Source organism: Globicephala melas, chromosome X (genome assembly GCF_963455315.2).
Source record: "Globicephala melas chromosome X, mGloMel1.2, whole genome shotgun sequence".
NCBI lineage: Eukaryota > Metazoa > Chordata > Mammalia > Artiodactyla > Delphinidae > Globicephala > Globicephala melas.
This window is the reverse complement of record NC_083335.1, coordinates 106646764-106671346: the sequence shown is the minus strand read 5'-3', so window position 1 is coordinate 106671346 and position 24583 is coordinate 106646764. Positions and strand designations below refer to the sequence as shown.

Genomic DNA, 24583 nt, shown 5'->3' with positions numbered 1-24583 from the left:
GGACTCTGTGGTCCCGCGGAAGCTGCAATGTTGGGGATATTTTAAATGGCTCTTACTTGAGAGGAGGCGTGATTTCCACGTTCGAGCGTCTTCGCTCCCCACCCCCTCTCCGCACCAGCCAGTGCGCGCCACCACCTGAGCCTGGCGAGAGAGCCTGGGCGCACGCAGTCTTCAGCCTCTTCCTTTCCGCCTCTGGGGGGATTCGGCTCTGAGCGGGTCCGCCCGACGCCCCCCGGGAAAACTCTTTACTTTTTGTTTGGAAAATCGGGGCCATTTCTTTATTCATCTCTGGGTCTCCCGGGAGGAGGACAGGGGAGGGGAGAGCGTGCGCGGCGGGCCGGGCCGGGGGAGGGGAGTGCGGGGAGGGGAGGGGACTGGGTGTAGCCTGGAATTCTCCGTCCTCGTGCTCCTAGGCTGGCGCGCAGAAGCTCCCCGCGATAGCGCCGCCGCCACTCCCCGCGCCACCCCGTCGTTGGCCTCGGGGGTCGGGTGAGTGGGGTCATGACGCGCCGCGGGGGCTGCCCCGGGCACCTCCGGCGCTGAGCCGGGACGCTGCCCCGCCGCTCCGAGCCCCTCTGGCGGGGAGGCGGCGGGGGGTGGGGAGGGCGCACGGGGTAGGGCGGGGTGGGGGCGGCGCGGAGGCCGCCAAGCTGGGGGGCTCTCAGGGCCGGCGCGGCCGCGGGCAGGAGGGCGTGTCTCCGGCCCGAGGGGACCCTCCCGAAGCGCGGCGCGGGACTCCCCGATGGTGGTGCCGCGGCTCCGGGAGAGCACCGGGTCTCGCCTCCGCCGCCGCCGCCGCCGTCGCCGCCGCCGCGGGCGCCGCCACCGCCGCCGCCGCCGCCGCCGCCGCCCGAGCCCGCGCCGAGCGTGCGCCTCGCCCTCCTCCCGCGCCCGCTCTGCTCTAGGATGCTGCGGCAGGTTCTGCACAGGGGCTTGAGGACGTGTTTCTCCCGGCTCGGCCACTTCATTGCCAGTCACCCTGTCTTCTTCGCCTCGGCGCCGGTGCTCATCTCCATCCTGCTCGGCGCCAGCTTCAGCCGCTACCAGGTCGAGGAGAGCGTGGAGCACCTGCTGGCGCCCCAGCACAGCCTCGCCAAGATCGAGCGCAACCTCGTCAACAGCCTCTTCCCGGTCAACCGCTCCAAGCACCGGCTCTACTCGGACCTGCAGACCCCTGGGCGCTACGGCCGGGTCATCGTCACCTCCTTCCAGAAAGCCAACATGCTGGACCAGCATCACACCGACCTGATCTTAAAGGTGAGAGGGGGGCGGGCACGGGCAGCCTCTGCGGGCGCCGCTGCCGCGGTTGGGCTGGCTGAGCGCGGGGGTCCGGGCTGAGAGCGCCTCCTCTCCCATCCCAGGCGACTGCCGCAGGGGCTCTGCTGCACCGCGCGCCCCTCGAAGGCCGCCCGGAGCCTCCCAGCCTCCCGGGCGCGGAGCGTCCGGGTCCGGGCCCGGCCCTGCCCTGGCCGCCGTCGCCGCCACGCCGGCAGCCGCTGCAACAGTTGGGGCGGCGGCGGCTACGGTGCTGTGGTCGGTGCGCTTGTTTTGGTTGCAGTGGTCTTGGGGGCGGGGAGGCTTTGGGGTAACTGGGCCAGAAGGAACCGAACTAGAGAAGACATTCTAGAAAGTCCTGCTACTTGAAAACAAAATACCATCTTGGGGGGATTCAGAAACCCCTCTCTCCTGTCCTCATTTCTTCTCCCTTCCTCTGACCCCGGAGTGTTTTGGAAAAGGCTGCTCGGAGGGGCTGTGAACGGGATGGTAAAGAAAATGCCTCCCATCCACCAGAAAGAAGTGTGGTCCTGGAGAGAGGACAGGGGCTGCCCTGCTGCCCTCTTCCCCGGGCGAGGTAGCCATCTCTGACTTCTAGGGTGAGAGAGAACGTTTGTAATTCGCAGTTGTTTCATCTTTCACAGTAGCTCCTCTCCTTTGAAATGCAAAAAGTTCTTTGGGAAATGAGGGATTCGACTGATGCACTTTCATTTGGGTGTATTTGGGCGTGAGGGTGAGGGGCAGAGCCAGAAGGGTGAGGACAGAAGCCAGGCTGTGTGGCCCTGAGAAGAGCACAGGAAACCGAGCAGCTGGTTACAGGGTGACACTCAAAGAAACAGGGTGTGCTGTCAGCCTGAGGTGGGAATTTGATGTAAAAAGTGAGGTTAATGGTGATAACTTTCAGGAAGTTCCTAAGAAAAGCAGAGGAGTGAGGACTAGAGTTGGAAAAGTGGAGACCTTGGGAGAGAAAAGCAGAAATAGGTGAGAATGTTCCATCCAAGCCCTGGTGGGGATTCTGGGTCTTGTTTACTTAAGGTACTCCTCTGGGGAGGGCAGACAGGAGCCAGTCCCAGCTGGAGCCCTGGGGCGGAGGGATGGAAGGTGCTGGTTTTGTGTGGGTCTCTGGTCCAGATCCAGGATTGGAGGCTGGTTAGATTTCTAGTCTACTTATCCCATCGGGAGTCAGCCAGTGCCCCTAGAGACAAGCGAATTTTCCCCCCGTATTTGTTGACATGTTATCAATCAGCAATTAGTAATGAGGGGAATCTGACTAGAGACTCAGTGGAATTAGGACCTTCCCACATTGGGTGGCTCGTGGTATTTTTAATGGCACACACATCATCACACATACTCACCACAGAACCTCAGTAACATTAATCCCGAGTTGTCTTCTTTTTTCATGATTATGCTTCCAACATCGAAGTGGGTTTTTATTCCCCCGATACTTTAGTTACCGTATTTTGACACACAGATAAATACTGCTCCAAATGCTTTCCCAAGAAAACATGTAGTAGTTTCATCATAGGCTTAAGGAAACTATAATTTAGCCAGTCCTGACATTTAGAAAGCTGCCCCGTCTTTTGATAGATGATCTACTAAATGATGTTTCTCTTTTTTTGTTTTTTGTTTTTTGAGGTGATGTTTCCACTGGCTGGTTTTTGGGGGTTTTTTTTCCCCGCTAACCGTCACGCCACTCTGACGGGCAGTCACCAGTTCTGTTCACTCTCAAGGTTAATGAGACATCAACAGGCACATCAGATGTCTTTTCAACTGGACTGTTTCTCTCCTATTTGATTTTGATCTGTTCAGGACAGAAAACCGTATTAGAAGAGAAAGTGGGGACTGGAGAGCCAGGGAGGCTGGCTTTGCCTTCATATCTAAAGGGCAACTTTAAAGGACGGTGGTCTTGTGAGTGAATTGTTTTAAGAAATGGGATGTTTTTTCGTGTTCTAGGTTTCTGGGGAAGATCAAAACCAAGTGGCATAGTGGTCAGAACTCACTTCTAGCTGATGGGTCTCTGGTGAAAATGAATTCACAGAGCTTATGAAAACCCAGACTCATGAAACTGAGGGAACTGCCTTCAATTTTATATATCCATCTTTTTCTTCTTATATCCAACGCCTATATTTGGTAGGTATGGAGCTGGGGGACAGAAAAATGGACCCTCGGTAGTCATGGTACTGTAAAGTGTGGGAACAAGCACTTACTTTTTTCCTCTTTTTTTCTATTAGAGACATGAAAGATTTGTCCTTTACACAAGATGTTAGGAGTGAAAGAGTCACTGTTTCTGCCCTTACTGGTGTTATTCTGATACTTTGTTGTTGGCATCAGGGGTAGCACTGACAGTTAACATTGTACACAACACCAGCCAGCCCCTGCCTGTTTTATAACAGCGCACTGGAAGTAAAGTGGACAATGCATAACCAGGGTTTGAGGCTTTCTCGTGCCCCACGACAAAAGTGAAGGAAGTTAACTTGCAGGGCTGTGTCACTCACTCCTGGTGCTCTGGGGTTGTACCTACTCAATGAAGGCGATCCTTCTTGCAATATTAGTCCAGCTACTTTCTGATCAAAAATAGACTGGGAAGGGATGATGACAAAAAATGAAAATCCAGGTTGTTTTTTTCAAAAACATAATTGAGAGTATCACAGAAAAAACTAATCCACCCTTGACAGCCCCAGCTGATCTGCTTTGGAGGAGCTGTCTCAAATTCATGCGAGCGGCATGACTGCCATACTCTGACCTCTGCAGCGTTAGAATCTGACCACAAACTATGAGACGGGTGACTCTCCCTAGCAATGGTTTCCTCTGAAGCCTACAGGGCAAAGATGTAATTTTGGGTGAAAGTAGGTGGGGCCTGATGGTACTGGCAAAGGATCAACCATTAATTTCTGAACCCCTTTAAATACATGTTGATCTTCAAAAGTCTTCATTTCACTAGAATATTAAATTTAACTCATTACTGTATTTTAACAAAAATCCATGCTGTTCATCTCAGAGCAAATTTCAGAGTAGTGCCTCCCGAGCTTTTATGGATAGGTCTCTTCCTGATCACCTAAAGTGACGTGTAAGCAGGTCTTAGTTGATAACCGATCTGGCTGTGACCAAGTCAATACCTGATTTGTTCCATCTGTGTAAAGAACCAATTTAGCCCATTCCTTATAATAATGATATCACCTTTATAACAGCTTATAAGTTATAAGCATATAGTATGTTTAAATACATCAAACACCTAAGGGTAGGCAGGAGAAATGGTGTGATTCCATTTTACCGATGAGAAAACTGCGCCTTAGAAATTAACCGAATTATCTATGGAAAAAAAGACAAGGACAGAACCAGGACTGTGACCCAGGGTTTTGACTCCCCGCCCAGTGCTCTTTTCACTATCATTTACTGCCTCCCATATGATAAACTACTTGAATGATTTTAAATGTACATTTCTGGTATCCAAATGAGGTATATTCAACCAAAGTCTCATCCCCACCGTATACCGTTGTTCTAACAGTGGCAGTTGGATCATAAGGACATTCTCTCGACTGATGCTGCGTAATGTCAATGGAAATCCACTTACACAAACTCTACGTGCCCAAAGTAAAGCATAAGATACTTGTAATTAGCAATATACAAAGACAGAAAGATAGACTATTTTACCGGAAAAAAACCTCTGGATGATTGAATGCAGCGATTTCCTGTTTCAGTGCTGTTCACTGGCCAGCTCCAGGTGAATTCAACTCCAATGCCTCACTCACACAGTCCCTGGCACATAGTAGGCCTTCAGTAAATATCTGTCCAAGGGACGTGCCCTAGTTTGCTCAGACATTTACGTGATGGGCAAAGAAAATTCCACAGAAACTACTCTGAAATGTATTTTCACAATGACATTTTTATGTGTACAACTTTATAGGCAGATTCTAAGGCTTCTCTTTATCCAAGATACCGTTCTCCCTTTCTCTTTTTCCAAGATCACCTCTGTAGTCATATCAAAACACTTTTCAGTTTTGCAGTTGCATAGGGGCGTCCCCTTTGCATAACGTCCTCTTTTTCGGGGGGACCTCATAGGCTGTTTTATTCCAAACCAAGGGAAGGACACATACTCACTATGCAGACATTCTTCCTTTTACTGGGGAATCTCACTTTGTTCAAATATTCAGTTTCTACTTTATTTAAACTTTTCATGTTTAATTATATTAAGGAGAATTAAGTTGCAAAATGAGATTGATAGAATTTAACTTGGAATTATTTAATTCAAGCTTTCCACGAAGGGCAGCACAACAGCTAGCTCCGGGTCACAAAGACCTGATAGTTGGATCAAGATCCCAATTTTTCCAAATACCGTCTCAGCACTTTCAGTCATTATAGGAATCGCCATTACGTCTTTCTCTACAGTCTAAGGATCAGCAAATTCCAGCCTACTTTTGAGCGTAGGAGTTTTTACATTTTTTAAAGATTGTAACAAAACAAAACAAAAACAAGGAAGAATATGAGACAGAGATGGTCTAAGACTCTCAAAGCCTAAAATATTTACTCTTTGGTCCTTTACCTAAAGAAGTTCCTATACTGTATTCCAAAACCCCCTTACCGGAGCAATTTCAGGAAGTTAATGCTGTTAAGTAATCTCTAAGGCAGTGGTTCTCGATCAGGGGCGACTGTGCCCTGCAGGGGACATTCAGCAATGGTTGGAGACATTTTAGCTCATCACAACCAGGGGTGAGTTGCTACTGGCATCTAGTGGGTGGAGGTCATGGATGCTCTTAAACATCCTCTGTGTGCAGGAGAGCCCCATCCAGCAAAGAATTATCTGGGCCCAAATACTGCTTGAAAGGGTTCATGTGCGTATTTCTTTTTGTTCTGCTAGGATTTTTTCATCTGCATTGATTATGTAAAATGAAAAAATGCCAAAGAGAAGTTCACATCCAAAAATCTTATAGAAGTTTGCCTGGGGACAAATACTACAAGCTGTGAGGAGATGCTCGCTTGGGCAATTGGCCAAAGACCAGATTTTCCAATGTAACCTTCCCCAAGATGCACTTATCTTGCTCTCCTAGAGCTCTGTCCTTTATGGTCTAAATCCCAATGTAGAGGAACCCAGGAAACTGAATACGGTCTAACTGCTTGAATGATAAAGCTGCTGAATTGCTGCTGCCCTTGGGACTTGTCAGAGCGCCCACTGCTGGCAGGCCTGACCCTCAGTCTGTAGCAGCCACCCACCAGGCCGGACTTCTCCTGACAGTATGTAAGACCCCACTGTGAACAGTGACCTGCCGAGGAGACAGGAGGCCGTGCTCTGTTGCCTAGTCCAGCTGCTTTGCCTTTCTGAACATAAAATGACAAACGAAGAGCTTGCATCCAAAGGACAGGGGATCAAAGACCCTTGGGTTTGGAAGGCACCTTAAAGGTCATCTCCGCAGACACTGGAATGTGCTCTTCGCATCTCAGGGTGCTTTGTCTGGTGACAGGTGCTATGATGCCTTGGGCAGTCCCGTCACTTCGATGAGTTATCCAGGTGGCATGTACTCTTAGAAAAGATTGAGGCCAGGCCTGAAAGGGCAGCATTCGTGCATCTGCTGGACCAGCCAGTTGCCTTTTGCACTTTATTTTTACACTAGGAGCAAAGTAAGGAGAGGGTGAGATCTCGTTTCATTCTCCTTGCATTTCATGGAAGGTGCATCCGAATAATCCAAGTTCAATATCATTCTAGGTTTGTCTGACTTCTAAGCACGTGTCATTTGTGTGACTAGTATCCTCCAATGCCCACTCTGTTTGTCTCATTTAGATTTGGGGAGCAATCTTTGACTTGCCCATGTAGATAAGCATTTGGAACAAACTTTGGGTAAACTGCTAATTTAAACTGAAATTTAAATATAAAGCTGTAGTGTGAGAGGAAGCCCACCTTTCTAATGACTCAGAGTATCTTGACAGATGCCGTATTAGAGTTAGAGAAGGATGATTTTTTTTTTTTTTTAACGAACACAAAGACTGAACTTCTCAGGATTCACCAGACTTACAAACCTCATCCAACAGCTGAGCATTTAACCGGTGACTTCTTGTGATAACTAAGAGAAGGAGAAGTAAGCTAAAAGAAGTTATCTGTTTCCTACCCGAGAGGTTGCAGCATCCCTTGGCGCAGGAGCTAGGGGATCTGATCAGCTCTGACTTTGTGGTATATGCCATCTGGTACCTGACTTTGGGGCTCAGTGTGAGCCCCAAGTGATACCTGAGATAGGCTTGAAGCAGACCTTTGAAGTCACCTGCTTGGTAGCACATCACAGCAAGCAGGCCTGTCTGCCGCCCTGCCTGTGCTGCTGCCACATGCCCGGAAGGCCACAGAACTTCCGAGGTATTCTGCCAGACTGATTTAATGACCAGCAGGGGAGGTGAGTAATCTCTAACCTTTAAAAGCCAAGAACAAAAAGGAAAATCAACACCAGTTGTTATTTCATGTGGGAAGCTCTGAATAATATGTCGCGCCTTCAACTTCCGAAGTCATATTTTGAACAAAAGAAGGCAGTGAGGGGACAGGGAAGTTATATTTATCTTCTTGCTCTCCAGGAAATCCTCTTGAGAATATTGTTTCCGGTGTTTTGAAAGACCCCCTTTGTTAGGTCTTCTACTTTAGGTTTAACTTGTGGGCTTCAAGTCCAGTCGAGATGAGGATTTGAGTGCAGGCAGTTACCTTGGCGCGTGATATCCAAAAACATCGGTAAGGAAGTGAGGACAGGAAATAGGGAGTAGCAGGAAGCCAGCCACGGCAGTGTTCTCAAGCCAGTGTCCACTGTGGGCACCCAGGGCTCAGTCTCACTGGGGAACTCTGGGAGACACTGGATAACCTCCATCCAAGTTATCCCAACTGTGGGTGAAGGACCTGGATAATCTTCTCCCAAGTCTCCAGCCATCATTAGTTGATCCGGCTGCAGCCCGGCACAGTAAATAAATCTCTAGCAATTCCAGATGCTGTATGTGTTCCCATAATCAGAATTGTTTTTGTTGTTTTTTTTTTGTTGTTGTTGTTTTCCGGTACGCGGGCCTCTCACTGTTGTGGCCTCTCCCGTTGCGGAGCACAGGCTCCGGACGCGCAGGCTCAGCGGCCATGGCTCATGGGCCCAGCCGCTCCGCGGCATGTGGGATCCTCCCGGACCGGGGCACGAACCCGTGTCCCCTGCATCGGCAGGCGGACTCTCAACCACTGCGCCACCAGGAAAGCCCCAGAATTGTTTCTTGTTGTTGTTTTATAAAAGCCACAGGCAAAGAGCTGCAGGTGCTCACGGTGAGCGGCCTTGACATGTAGAGGTGAGTGTGAGTGGAGAGAATACAGGTGGAACCCTGAGAGCATCTGCACTAAGGGTCTTACACCCATCTAGAGACACACCTCTAGGAGCTTAGGGCCCACATTGCTAAGGGATGTTCATCCCTTCACTCAACAAGATGGCCATGACGCAGGCAAGAATGACCCAGCACAGCTGTTCAGTTATTCTTGAATTTGATAAGTAACTGCCATTTTCATTTTGGCCACTGGATGGTGCTAAAGATGGCTCCAAGCTGGACCTGGACGCCACCCGGATTTGTGGTTTTATATCAAGCCCTCACATTTGAGTGGCCTGTGTCCAGCCCCTCTTCCCTTCAGGAATACAAGAGGAGTCTGCAGGCCCCCCTTTCACAGCCCCCATCTTCACACATCTACCTGTGTTGCTCTCCCCCGCTAGAAGTGCACTCGCTGCTTACTATGAGGTCAGACTCACATGTGTCCTACTTTGTGAGGCCTTCCCGAATTCATGGCTCCCTCCCTCCCTTAAATCTATCTGGCTTGCAGTTGTACCCACATTCTTTAATGCTTAACTAGATACTGTTCTATAATTTGCTGTATTGTCATGCGATGCTTTCTCTTAAGATCATAAAGCTCTTCAAGGGCAAGACCAATGTCTTATACTCCCACATCTCTCCTAGAAACTAGTATAATGTGGAATGTACAGCAGGTGCTTAATAAATTGTTGCTGGCTGATGGCTTGTAGGATGGAAAACACGCTCTGCCTTCCCTATTCATTTATTTTGCTTGAATATAATTTTGCCGGGCAGCATGACCATGTGATTTCTTTAGATGTGTCTTCACTTCTCATCCTTGATAAATTTTGGTTTCAAACTTGATGATAAGCAATAAGCATCCATTCTGCCTTAGGATCTGTTGGTACTTACTTTATACGGGGAGAAACTCATATAAAGAAAAACCAAAACCAAACGCCTGACCACCTCTTTTGGTTCAAGTAGTTTGGAAAGGTGTAAACTGACCTCAATCTCCAGTGGTCCATTCCCATTTGGGAGGGCAGAGCACTCTGCAGTTCCCAGCAAGTACCGTCAAAGTCAGCTCTCCACTACACGTGTCCTTATGTACATGAAGTAAAGTCTCAAAACACTGGCCTAACCCATACTCAAATGTAAACATGAAACACATTTTTTTTTAATCAAGGAGGAGTGGTTTTCCCAGTTGTAGCATCAGTGTTCAAGAGATCACCATTCTGATGTCATTCAGCTTCGAATTTCTCAAGAGGGAGCCCAGGGTAACAAAGACTTGTTCTAAGAGGCGAACTTAAAAAACGATGCTGGTACAAAATCAGTGTATCTCTGGTGAGTTTAACAGAAACACTAGAACTGTTCATTTCTCAGCATTAAAGGGGAGATTCCTTTGCTCATTCTTCCATGGGCTCCACGAATTTGTCAAATACCATGGCTTTGTCAATTCCTTCCAATTGTCTCAGTAAAAACCGTATCTCTGCTATACAACTAGCATAAGTGCTCAAAAAAAAAAATCTTCGTAATACTCAGTACCTTAATTTTTTGAGTTTTGCACTGTTGTCTCGTTTTTATTCTGGGTTTGGTATAGCATGTAGGCAAGTGGTCATACTGAGTAAACTGACTGCTCTTAGACTCTTTATGCCCACACATCACCTGGGCATCTCGGGAAAATACAGATTCTGATTCAGCCTGGGGTGGGACCTGCAATTCTGAATTACTAACAAGCTCTCAGATGATGGTGATGTTACTGGTCAGTGGAGCACACTTTGAGTAGCAAGGCTCAGAACCTCATCTTCCTGCTTGACAGGGCTTTGCACACAAAGGAAGCATTCACTTCTTGTACAGAAGTATCTCTGGAATGAAAAGCTCTGGGAGTCTGTGGGCTCCAGTTTCAAGGTTCGCTCACAGCCCAGCATGCCAGAAAGGGATTCTCCAGCAATTTAGGTGAGCGAGTTGATAACTCTCCTCTGTCACTTAATTTACATGACTACAGTGTTTCCCTGGGAAATCTTCCCCACAAGCCCTTCAAAGGGAAGAGTGTGTCAGAATTGCCAGAGATCAGGAGAACCAGGCCAAGTGATAGTAAGGCCCCTTGAAACTGTGAAATGTAAAATTTTGCTGACTGGGGGTTTTAGTCATTTAGGTCAGTGCATTTCTTCACCTTCCCTTGTCTAAAATTTCTTTTCATAGGGTTATAAAAGAAACCTACAATTATTTAGGATCGAAGAAAATTTCTCTACCTTCCTGGTTCTCTATGCCTAAACTCTTCAAACAAAACTAACCTCAGTTTAAGTGAAGATTAGCAATTTTTCTCAAATCTGAATATGTTTTGGAATTCCCTGGGAATTTTATTAATGTTCATATTCTGATTCAATAGGTCTGAGACAGCAGGCCTGAGCTTCCGCATTTCTAACAAGCTCCCAGGGCTACTGCTGCTACTGCTGGTCTGAGAACCACACTGACTAGATCAGTGGATTGGTGGACCCGAAGAACCTTTGCATAATATATCCTGACTAATTAATGCCATTTAACTGCCTCCATACTCTAAAGCAGTGGTTCTCCACCTTGAGTAGGTATCCCCTGGAGGGCCTGTCTGAACACAGATTTCAGATCTCACCCCCAGAATTTCCAATTCTGTCGGTCTGGGGTGGGGCCTGAGAATGTGCATTTCAAACAGGTTCCCAAGGTGATGCTGTTCCTGCTGGTCTAGGGACCAAACTTTGAGAACCACTGCTATAAAGCATCCTAGTAATTAGCTGCCAGGACTAACTCTAAAAGTGCAGTTTCTCTCTCTCTGTAGAAACCTGGACAACAGATACAGCAGGGTGAAAAAGTTATTTGTTCAGCCGTTAATTTTGAATGATGCTGTCATTCAAAGGAGACTACATAAGCCTGAACCTTTAAGTTTGCGGTTTAAGGCAAGCATATTGGACAGAGGGCCCTGCCCCTGCTGCCTGTCTCCAGGAGCTGGACTTTAGGAGAAGGGGGCTGAGTAGAAGAAAGGACGCTCAGAGATGAGGGGGGGAGAGAGATAACCCCCCCACTCCACACACATGCAGTGTGGATGTTGTTACTACCATCAGTGTGATTACCAAAGCTTCCTTCCTTCCAAAGACTTCCCACACAGGGTCACCTGCCATTTGCCTTTGCAGAAACATCGTTTACATCAGACCAGAAGGCACAGCAGGTACAAATAGGAGCGACATGTTGTGTTTCTGAGACAAGGACCCAGCTCTGGTTGCCAGAGGTGAAGTGTCCATGGGGGGGACCCTGGTAGCTAATGTTCAGTTTCAACTACTGACCGACGTCAGTTCTGTTAGAGAGAGGTAAAGTAGAACTGGAGTGAAGTTCAGTAAGTACTGATTTTGGCATAGTGGAATTAGCATTGTTTCAGAGCCCCAAAGTTCTGTGTTTGAGGCTGTGAACCATCAAAGTGTCTGTGATAAAAGTCATTTATCCTCTCTGGGGTCTTCATTTCCTCACCCATAAAATGCGATCAGCAATATCATCGTCATGGTGTTGGAAGACAGAAGGAGATATAACGTGTGTAAACAAACTTTGTAAAGTGCAGCACGCCTAAAGCCACACAAACCTCCCAATATCTGCACTGAACGCACACGTGTTTGTCTGGGGCAAGAGAACAACCTCCTGGGGATTCCCAGGGGAGAAGACTAACCACCTTAGTCACTCAGTTGACACATTCCAAATCACCGTCTCCTTTTATAAAAAGTATCTGTACAGTCTGTGACTACCTTTTACTAACCAGAAGCTTTGTTGACATGGCCTCGTACTCCCAGATGATGTAATATTACATCAGTCTATATTTTTACTTTGAATTACTCAAGGAGAATTTTAAAATAGCATATCTGATCACCCATCGTCTACACTTCTAAAGCCTTAGACCTACACTGTCCAATTCAAAAGCCACTAGCCACATGTGGCTATCTGATTTAAATTTAAATTAATTAAAATAAATTCATTTCCTCACTTGCACTAGCCACTTTTCAGGTGCTCGGTAGCCCACATGTTCCTGTAATGGACAGGACAGATAACATTTTCATCATCAGAAAAGTTCTATCCGACAACACTGCTTTTCACAAAGAAATCACTGATGCATCATACAGCTTAACTAATAAGCAGAGGAATCAAGATGGAAACACACACCTGGCTTCTAAAGCATCAGTAAAAAATTAACTCCACCACATTGCCCCCAAGAAATACAGAAATAGATGAGCAAGGCGTGGCCCCTGGTGCCAGATGGCCCTGAAGTAGTATTTCAATCAGTAACAGAGTAAGGAGGAGCTTTCGGTTTCAGCTTCGACATGTAAAGAGCTTGGAAGTTGTCATCCCCATCCTTACAACAGGAAAAACCTAGACGAACTGAAAATCAATGATTTTTCTCGAGCACATCAGAGAACTGAGGTCACAGGGCAAAGTGCTATCCGCAAATCCATAAAGGCATGGAAACAATCTGCTGACCTGGAGCGCGTGTCTCTGGTAGAAACACTTAAATGGTAATCTTGACGTACTGCTGGCAGGGAGTGGAAGAAAAGTAATCCTCCTGAAATTCACCTAGTCTTCTCCATAAGGAAGGGCTACTCTCCAGGGAAAAAGACTTTTGCCAGAGCACAATTCTGAAACTTTATCCTAGGTTCCTCCTTCCCACTGGAGCCCCCTTTAGCTTTTGTCTCACGTAAGTTGGGGATGCAGAGTCCACAGGTGTCAGGGCTTCAAGGAAACAGATTAGGAGTGCAGCAGCCAGGAAAGGGAGTAGGAGGCAGGGGAAGAAAACTATACCACTGGAGAAATATCTGTGAAGGTCATAGCCCCAAGGCACAGGCCCACTTAAAGACTGAGATTTCTTCAAAAGATTATATACCATTTACCCTCCCATCACCTTACCACCACACCAACAGGGCTCCAATATAATAATAGTGGATTATAGCTGAAGAGCTGTAAGACACAGACTCTCTCTGAGGAGGAGTACTTAGGAAAGACAAAGTTAAGAGGAGAGACAAAAAGAATGACAATAGAGAAATTTGAAGCTTCTGGTACCTATAGCCACAACAAACATTAAATACATCCAAAGTCCTAGATTAACATAAGTCCTTACTATAAAATTCTATTTACCTCAGTTCCTACTAACTGATACAACATGTCCAGCTTTGGGGAAAAAATTACAAGGCATGCAAAAAAGAAAAAAATATATAGTCTGAAGAGACAAAAGAAGCATGAGAACCATACTCAGATATGACACAGATGTCAGCATTATCACACAAGAAATCTAAAGTAACTATGATTAATATGTTGTTGACTTTAATGGAAAAAGTGTAGGCAACATCAAGAACAGATAGATAATGTTAGCAGAGAGATGGAAACTCTCCAGATAAATCAAAAGGAAATGCTAGAAATCAAAACTTGTAGCAGAAATGAAGAATGGTTTTGATGGGCCATCATCAGTACACTCAACACAACCCAGGAAAGAATCAGTGAGATTAAATACCGGATGAAAGAAACTTCACATATTGAAACACAAAGAGACAAAAGAGTGAAAACACCCCAGAACATCCACGAATTGTGGGACAATATCAAAATAACATACACGTAATTAAAATGTCAGGAGAAGAGAGGATGCAACAGAAGAAATGTTTGAAATAATAATGGCCAAGAATTTTCTAAAATTAATGATAGACACCAAACTACAGATCCAGGTATCTCAGAGAACACCAAAGAGGACGAGTATCCATAAAAACACACTTAGGCATATCATATTCAAACTACAGAAAACCAAAGACAGAGGAAATCTTGAAAGAAGACAGGGGATTGGGGTGGGGGAACACCTTACATATAGAAACAAAGATAAGAACTACATTAGACTTCTTATCAAAAACCACACAAGCAGGAATAGTGGAATGAAATGTTTAATGAGTTGAAAGGAAAAAAACTCAGCAACCTGAAATTCTATAATTCCACAAAATTATGCTTCAAAGTGAAGGAGATACAAAAACTTTCTCAGACCAAAAAAAAAAAAAAAAAACTGACGGAATTCATTGCCTGCAGACCTGTTCTGCAAGAAATTCTCTTCAGCAGAAGGAAAATTACATAGATCAAAAACTCCAATCTATATAAAGAACAGTGTTAGAGAAGGAATAAATGAAGGTAAAGTAAAATCTTTTTAGCTTTCTTATTCTTAATTGATCAAAAGATAACTTTAAAGCAATAATAGTAACAATATATTGACTGACTATAACATATGGATAAGTAGAATGAATGTCAGCCATGTCACTAGGGACAGGAACTGGAACTACTGTGTTACAACTGTACTACATATGAAGCATTACAGTATTATCTGAAGGTGAACTTAGATTAGGTATTGATATATATTGTAGGTGCTAGGGCAACCACAAAAATTTTTTTAGAAAAAGAACAAATGCAACAAATAGAGAATACTTACAACTATGGTAGATATTAATCCAACCATATCAATAGTTACTTAAAACATGAATGGTATAATGGTATATTCCAATTAAAAGGCAGTGACTATCAGAGTGGATCGAGAGAAAACAAGACCCAACTCTGTGTTGCCTACAAGGAACCCACTTTAAATATAAAGACTCAGATAGGTTAAAAATGAAGGGATAGAGAAAGATGTACCATGCTAACACTAAGCAAAAGAAAGCTATTATTAATTTAAGATATGGCTGACTTCAGAACAAGGAAAATTATCAGGAATAAAGAGGGACATTACAAAATGATAAAAGGATTATTCTCCAAGAAGACATAACAATCCTAAACATGTATACACCTAACAAACAGAGTATTAAAATACATGAGGCAAGAACTGATAGAACTGAAAGGAGAAATAGACAAACCCACTATTATAGCTAGAGACTTCAACATTCCTCTGTTAGTAATTGATAGAGCAAGCAGGCAGAAAATCAGTAAGGATTTGGATGACATGGACAGAAGTAAGGGGCAGGATGTCTAATACTGTGGGGAGAGTCATGACCCGAATTTTATAACAACAGTTCTTATAGAAGTATAGAGGTTAAGTTGGAGAGGCAAGATATTGGAGAAGGGGAGATCCCCTCCTCCACCCAGGAGACTTATTTAAGTTTGTAAGCAAGAGGCTTTGAGAAGAAAAGCTGCAGAAAGAGAAAAGATGGGGGCTAAATTAGACCACTATTTTCCAAAATGTGCTTTAGTAAAAATTTCCTGTGATGCGGCAAAGAAAATTGGCTTCTGTGACCAAATAACTTTGGGAAACGATGCATGTAGTAGCCCCATATTGAATGCACATTAGCATATCAAAGGCTTTTAAAAGCTCCTCTGTAAAGAAATCTATTTAACTCTATCCAGTTGAGCATTTCTGAAATTTATTTGATCATGAATACTTTTTACTTTTTTGATGACCCTTATTAACAACCCAAGGAACTAATGTGCTTCAGAATACAGACTGAAAATACTATCCCAAAAATAGGGAGATGGTATCAATAGGATTTGAGGTTCCCTGGATCTGTGAGTAAACAAAGGGAAAAGGGTGAAGTTGGCTTAGAAGTTTCCACCTGGGTAAGCAGAAAGAGGAGAAGGATGTTAACCATAACAGAAAACAGGTGGAAAAACAAATTTGGAAGAAAAGATTCAGCTGTTGGATATATGCCAGTTGAAATATTGCCATAATATGTATTTGCAAATCATCAGGAGGCAGATGGAAATTCAGATATGGAGTTTGGAAGAGAGGTGAGGCATTGATGTGAACTGGGGATTGGTCAGCATAAAAATGGCAAGCCAAACCATGGAGGTGGAACTCATTGCCCAAGAAGAGTTTATGAATGTGACACGATCAGAAGTGCCAGAGACAGAATCTTGAGTAGTATCAAATTTACAAGGTAGGTAAAGGTAGAGAAGTCGGTTAGATAGACACTGGAAAACCAGGTAGAGAGGTAGGAGGAGAGGAGAAAATTGTGTCATGGAATTCATCGTGGGAGAGAGGGAGGGTTTTGGTCAAACCACACATATTGAGCACCTTTGTTTGCCAGGCACATAATCAAGGACGCAGCAGTGAAGAAACCATGCCCATGCCTTAATGGAACCTATTGGATTCCCACGAAAATCTCAAAAATGCCTAACCATCTTAGATATGTTTAAAGTACTATTTTGACTTAACTGTGTGTATCTGCTGAGAGTTCAAAAAAATGAGGACTGAAAAGTAGTCACTGGATTTACCTGCTTAGAAGTCATTGTGGACTTTTGGTTGAGTGCTGGGATACAGTCCAGAATGGAGTGGTTTGAGAAGTGAGTGGGAGGTGAGGAAATGAAGTTAGCAAGCGTGAATCACTCTTTCAAGTGTAGCTGGAGACAGCATATGTAAAGACCTTCTTAAAGAAGGGGAGCTATGGCAGAAGTTGGAAGGGAAGCGGGGTCAATGAGGCCTTTTTTAATATGGGAAAGACATAAGCCTATTTCAAAGCTCATGGGAAGGAACTAGTAGAAAAAGTTCGAGGCCATGGGAGAAGAGGGGATAAACAATACTAGGAAAAAGGAAAGGAAAGCCAGAACCCAATGGAAGCAATTGATCTTAGAGAGAGGAAGGGTCATGGCCTTGACTTTCACAGGAGGAGGAGGTTAGAAACGAATGGATGTGGGTATTTTTAGAGATATGGTGGCAGCAAGTTGAGGGTAATTTCCGTCTATGGCTTGGGGTTTTCTCTGCAAGATAGAAAACAAGGTCAGTAGCTGAAAGTCTTGTCAAGTGCTGAAGAAAGTGAGCGTTTGTCATTATAATATCTATGGGCTTGGAGGCTAATTGACAAGGGAATGAAGAGACTAGGTGGTAAACTGGAAACAATCTCTCTGGAATTTGGGTATGAAAGTGAAGAGACAGTCTCTTCCTCCCTTTTGTCTCTCTTTTGAGCTCACACTGGCTACATTTACATTTTAGAAGAATATGGATTACATAGAAGCAAGGATTTCTTAACTCCAAGAGTTGTTTGGCATCTGAATGGCTCATCAGAGGAGACTGAAATGACCTAGAATGGTTCAAAGAGAGGTTGGCATGATGTGATCTCCAAGGGTAACATGGCCTTAGAATTCCATCACGTATCTCAGTGGTCCTCAACCCTGGCTACATGGTAGAATCCCTGGAGGAATTCAAACATACCATGCCTAGGTCTCACACCCATAGATTCTCATTCCACTGGTCTGACAACGGGGTGGCCCACTCTAAATGTGGTCCTCACACTGGCAGCAGCAGCGACAGCAGCATCCCCTGGGACCTTATTAGGACAGCAGGCTCCACCCAGGCTCCATCCAGACTCCACCCAGACCTACAAGATCTGAATCTGTATTGTTACAAGATCCCCAATTGATCTGTGTACAAATTAAAGTCTGAGAAATGCTGGGCTAAAGCATGGCCTAGAGCAGGGCCAGTCATGGGTACTTTTTAAGACTCCCCCAGGAAATTCTAATGTGCAACCAGACTTGAGAACCACTGCTACACAGAAAAAGAGATCCTTTTGAAACCGTATTAATTAAGCTCATGTGATAAAATGTCATAGTATTACACACACACAGAGAGTGCACGTAGAAACCGCTGAATCCAAACAAGGCCTGTAGTTGAGTTAATAGGATTGTACCAAGTCAGTTTCATGCTTTTTATCATGTACTGTGGTTATGTATGATATTATCATTAGGGGGAAGGTGAGTGATAAGACACATGGGAACTCTGAACCGTAGGTACAACTTCTTGTGAGTCTTAAATCACTTTAAAAGAAAAAGTTAAAAAGAAAACATTTTAAGCTAAGAGAACGCCTGCCCAGGATAAGGAGCAGCTGTTGTCCATCATCATCTAAGAAATAAACGGGCTCCATCATTCATTCGGAGCGGAGCCATTGGAGGATTTAAAGCAGCGGGATGACAGGTTTGGATTTGTGTTCTAGAAAAATAAATCTGGTGGCAGTTTGGAGGATTGACTAAAAGCAGAAAAGATGAGTTAGGAACCTGTTTCTGTCATCCAGATGGATTATAAGGGCTAGAACCAAATCAGGAGCAATGGAAATGGAGCACGAGAGGATGGATTTGAGAGATTTTGGAGGCAGAATCCACAGGATGTGATGAATGATTCAAGGATTCGTCAACCTTGGCTGTGTGTGTAGGCCCCTGGGAAGCTTTTTCAAATACAGATACCTGGGCCCTTGCCAAGGGATTCTGATTTAAAGGTGTGAGGGGGAGCCCAGGCATCTGAGTTTGTAGAGTTCCACAGGTGGTTCCCATGGGCAGGGTTGAGAGCAGCTGGCTCCGACTGAGGAGGCGGGAAGTGCAGGGGAAACCTCACAGGTTTTCAGTCCAGTCGTGCTGGAACCACAGAGGATGACGAGGAGGCAGCAGAGAGGCAGCCAGGATAAATTAGGGAGGTAGCCCTTCCTCTTCCATTTGTTTTATGTTGAGTAAAACTGTAAGACTCTGAGTTAAAACGTGTAAAGCCATTATCCTTGCAACCTAGCTGTCTTCCCATGGCTTGTCTGAACATATATTTTTTAAATGAAAATAAAACCTTAGTTCGTTTGTGCCATCCAGACATAACTTCAGCTTATTTAAAAACAACGACAGGGACTTCCCTGGTGGCACAGTGGTTGAGGGTCCGCCTGCCAATGCAGGGGACGCGGGTTCGAGCCCTGGTCCGGGAAGATCCCACATGCCGCGGAGCAACTAAGCCCGTGCGCCACAACTACTGAGCCTGCGCTCCAGAGCCCGCACGCCACGGCTACTGAGCCCACGAGCCACAACTACTGAAGCCCACGCACCTGGAGCCCGTGCTCCACAACAAGAGACGCCACCCCAATGAGAAGCCCGTGCAACGCAATGAAGAGTAGCCCCCGCTCGCCACAACTAGAGAAAGCCCGCGCGCAGCAACAGAGACCCAACGCAGCCACAAATATATAAATAAATAAATGTATTAAAAACTAAAAACGATGATGGCAGAAATTAACACAACACTGTAAATCAACTATACTTCAATTTAAAAAAAAACCAACGACAACAGCAACTTTCTGTTAACCCCAAATTTTGAAGGATTTATACAAACAAGTCTTCAGGAGACTAGGCTAAATGCTTTGAGAACAAGGTGAAATTTCTTGTTTTTACTGCCGTTGGCCCCTCTGCACATTCTGGAAGCCCCTCCCAACCTTTCTCCCAAATCCACGCAGATGCTGTTCCCGTTTTCCTGTGAACAAGTCTTTCCTTTGGGGTTGCTGAGGCTGCTTTCTGGAATCCATCCAAAAGCTTGCTCCTGCCCGCCCCCTGCCCTCACCGCCACCACCACATCTCCTGGGTCACCAGGCCAGCAGGCGCAATGGAGCCTCCGCAGTCAGTGCTCACTGCTAATAAGCCCCCGGATTCCATAGAAGGGCTTCTGGGGCCGTGCACCATGCCCTCAGAGCTTCAAGTCAGAAGTAGCCGATGGCTAGTGGTTTATCTTTTTCAGGGTGACCCGCCAATGCCACCAGTCTCCAGCTCGTAAAAACAATCTGGGGTTTGTTTCCCCACTGAGAGCTGTTTGCTGCCTATTGGGACCTCTCTTCATAAAGCTGTGTGCAAAGCACCATGAAGGTGTCTCCATCTCAAAATGGTCTGTTCTTCAGCATTTCTGTTTTCCCCATTAAAGACATTTTTGACCCTTTTTAACTTAAAAAGAGAAGTTACAAAGCTCACCGATATCCATTATAATAGTGCAGAAGCACCTCATAACATATAATAAGCACATTACAGAGTGTAACAATGATTTAAGTGGTTAATGTGAGACGGAAAACACTAAGGTGACATTTACAGGGATACTTCTGTGTTTGTGTCTCAGCCTTTACCAGCTATGTTATTTACAAGGTAACAGAGTAATGCCTGGGCTCATCCATTTCTTAAATGAACCCGAACTAACTTTGAGATCTGCAGGCTGGTTTATATTGATTCTGATAAAGCTACTTCAGCATGGAAAAGGGGAGAGGAAATAATAGACTCAGAATTTAAAAATCTCCTTATTCCAAATTCCAAGGTCCTATTCTTTCTAGAACTGCCTATATTAATAACTGCCTGTGTATTCCCTTGAGAGCTGGGCTGGAAAAGCATTACAGGGCTGTTTTGTTTTGTGTTTAAATTGTCACAGCATCTTTACTTTTAGACATAAAAGTACATATACTCATTGTAGCAATCACCATTCCCCACGTGTTCTGGTACCTCTTGCTTGTCTGTTGGCCTTTTTGTTTGTTTTGCTTTCCCCCCCACCCCACCCCCCGAGTATTTGAGAACTACCTAGTTCTTTTGCTTGATCACTTCTCAGTACTTAACCAGGCTTTAGGCCATGCAAGTGGAAGCTGTTTAAAGCATGCTGGTGATGCCAAGGCGATTTGGGCAAGAGTGTGTTGGCTTGTCCAGAACGTTTCTGCCTTAAGTACTGTGTGCCTGCACTGTGCTGGGAGTGGGGATATAACAAAGAATAAGACTCAGAGAGCTGAAAGAAGATGTCCTTATAATATGGCAGGTGATGAGACAGATGTGTCCACACGCAGGGGACCAGAGAGGACCTTGTCTGCATTTCCAGGGCAGGCTTCCTGGAGGGGGTGATGCCTGAGCTGAGTCCATCGCTCCTCACAAGTCCAAAGTCCCAGAAGGGAGGGCTGGGGACCACAACTAGGCTGCTCACTCGGCAGCCCTTTCCAAAGCAGCCTCACTTTCTTATTAGTCCTGCTCTGCAGCAGCTTCTCCCCCTAAACAGAGAACATGGCTCTAAAAAGTGCCCTGCAGATCCTTCCTGCCTCACATCAAATAAGGCACTGCAAAAGATCATGCTTAGGAAACCTTGCCATTGTGCCTCCCACAAAAAGAGAAATGCTACTTCTCACAAAGAATAAAGCCCTCATGTCATGAGACAGGCGGTAGCTTTATGACAAGACACCACTAGACAGCCAGGGAGAATATGGGATTTCTATGCATTAAAACCATCATGTGCCTCGTGACTAGAAGCTCACAGGTGATTCTGATGGAGATGGGGCGAGGCTCCAACATTTACTAAGAACCTGTGATGTGTTCCTCTGCCAGGCACTCCATCTACGTTGTCCCATTCAGAAACCAACAGCACTCTAGATAGTAAGCCCATTTTGATGATGTGGAAACTGAAGCTCAAGAAGGGCATATGCTCAACGTTACCAGGTAGTCACCAGCTTGGCTGGATGTGATCACGTCTGTGTGGCCCCAATGTCAGGCTCTTTTCAGCACGCCAGGCTGCCTCTGGGGCTCTTCTGTTTGGCTTTCTTTACAAGCCAGCCCCACTTGTCTTGAACTTACATATTCTCTTAAAAATCAATAAAGAAAAGACCCAACAACCCAATAACCAAAGGGACAAACAGCTCAGACAGGCACTTTGGAAAAGAGGATAGCCAGATGGCTAATGAGCATATGCAAAGGCGCTAAGCTTCAGGCATCATGGAAGTGCACATTAAACCAAAATGACGTACCAGTACACACCCACCAGAATGGTAAAAAATGTAAAGACTGATATACCAAGTGTTGCCGAGGATATGGGGCAACTGGAACCCTCATACATCGATGGCGGGAATGTAAAATTGTACAATCACTTTGGAAAACTTAAACCAAATATATGCCTACTCTCTGCTTCTGAAATTCCACTCCTGGTCTCTGTACCCAGTGGTATGCTGAGACTGGCTCCCACTGGCTCTTGAAAGCTGACTGGGCACACCTCTTCCTAACCCACATCCCCTTGGTAGCTTGAAACTGGTCATGGTGGCGGTATTTACAAATCGTACAAGTCAGAGCTACTTTTGTTAGAGAACTTACTGTTACACATTTCCCAACACACCACTGCATATACCTGAGAGAAATGAGTACAGATGTCCACAAAAGGACTTGTACAAGAATGCCCATCGCGGTTTTATTGATAACAACCCAAAACGTCCACCGATAAGAGAATGAAAAAATACACTGTGGTATGTTCATGCAATGAAATACTATGCAGCAAGAATTAAAATACAAGCTATAGATAAACACAACTGGGATGAATCTCAGAGGCCATGGGCTGAGTAAAAGAAGGCAGACACAAAAGAGTACAGCTGACCTTTGAACAACACAGGGGTTAGGGATGCCGACCCTCCGCACGATTGAAAATCCATATATAACTTTACAGTTGGGCCCCCCAGATTCGTGGTTCTACATCCACAGATTCAACCAACCACAGATCATGTAGTACCGTAGAATACACTTACTGAAGAAAACCCGAATGTAAGTGGACCCACACAGTTCCAGCCTGTGTTGTTCGAGGGTCAGCTATACATACTGCATGATTCCATTTATTGCAAAGCTAATCAATGTTGATAGAAGTCAGAATAACCTTCCCCTGGGGGTTGTAGGGGTATTGAGCAGAAAGGACACAAGGGGGCCTTCTGGGTGCAGCAGATGTTCTGTGTCTTGATCCAGGCAATGTTTATATAGGTACGTACATATAAAATTCATTGAGCTGTACACTTAAGATTTGTGCACTTTCCTATATACATGTTATACCTCAATAATGAACACTGTACACACATACACATTCTATTCAGTGACCCTGTTAAAAAGGCGGAAGCGTTAGACCACCATCCCAGCAGAGCATCCAACAGTGGTGAGGACCGACATGAAGAAAAGCAGTCTGAATCTTGGCAGGCAAATCAGCTCAGTTTTACTGACATCTGACACACCACCATCATGGAGACTCAACACCTGTACTGGCAGCACATACTCCCTGGGCACATCACTGCCTGGGAAGGAATCCAGTGAACACATCAGCTGTCTCTCCCACACACCTACCACCATAACAGCAGAAATCCAGAAATGTAAAGATAGGGACTCTCATCCAACATGGGTGACATTCCAGCACTTGCTGTCAACAGAGAACACTGAAGCCTGAGACCTTACCTGCTGACATGTTCCAGAAGCATGCAAAGAGGCTGCTAACTGTGTCTCTGAGTGGTTTTTTTTTTCAAATAAAGGAAAGCCAAAGAAATGCCTGCTTCCTTTACCATCAGCAAGAAAGATGAGAGATCATGTCATCTCATAGTTCATTCCTGGCAGGATGTAGGCCTAATCCTTTCTTGAGGGGTTACCGTGCATTCTTGTCACCAATATACCCTGGACCCAACATGTGATTAGCTATAAACCTTAACGAAGAGAATGAACTCTGCCCCAAATGAGGGAGAAGTGCTGTTGGGAGCATCTGGACATTTACATTCATGAACATATCAGAGCCACTTGAGAAATATTTGCTGCATACCTACTGCATGCAAGTTGGCAACGTCAAAGAAATGTGTCCACCATCAAAAGACAATATGAAGAGAAGCTCAAAAGATCATAAATTTACTCCCTAAGGGTTGAGTTTTGACATAACCATTACTTGAATACACAAGAAACTGGGGGGTTGGTTTTAGAATGCTTTAGTATTTTGAGGAGACTTGGAAACTCTAATTCCAGAGGCTTTGAGTGTTATTAGACATCTTAGTTTGGGTTTCCCCAGAAGCAGACCTTAAAATAAGAAATCAAGTAAAGGTAGTTTATTTGGGAGTTGAAGGGCAACCAGAAGGGATGCAGGGCAGTGAGACAAAGGGGAAGGAGCCTCAAAGGGTATGTGATCAAGCAGACGAAGGCTGTGGGCAACTAGAGCACAACCCGCTGGGGAAGCTCTGGGAACCAGTTTAAAACACACTCACCCATGAGTAATCCCACCCATGGGGAGGGAGCTGGGTATTTCTATGCCAACTCCCATCTGTCATTGCTTGAGGTCTGCTCCCAGGGGACGTTAATTCCCCAGAACTTTTGGCCTGCCAAGCAGATGGCAAAGTGGGCTCTCTGACAAAGAGGGGTGGGTACTGGGATTCAAGGTTAGGTAGGTATGTTCTCAAGAGCTAAGGGCTGGAGGATATGAACAAGGTGCCAACCACATCTGCTACAGAGGAACTTGAAGCAACTGGCCAAGAACTTCTGCACTTGT

General features: G+C 45.3%; 1 protein-coding gene across 1 annotated transcript in view; it reads left to right on the top strand.

Moving 5' to 3' along the window:
• The first annotated feature begins 847 nt into the window (after window positions 1-847).
• Window positions 848-24583, top strand: part of PTCHD1 (patched domain containing 1) — a 51063-nt gene continuing 27327 nt past the window's right edge. Inside the window, exon 1 of the mRNA XM_030843800.2 lies at window positions 848-1257. Within this exon, the coding sequence (XP_030699660.2) occupies window positions 907-1257 (351 nt within the window). The 5' untranslated portion in view covers window positions 848-906. The remainder of the gene's footprint in view (window positions 1258-24583) is intronic.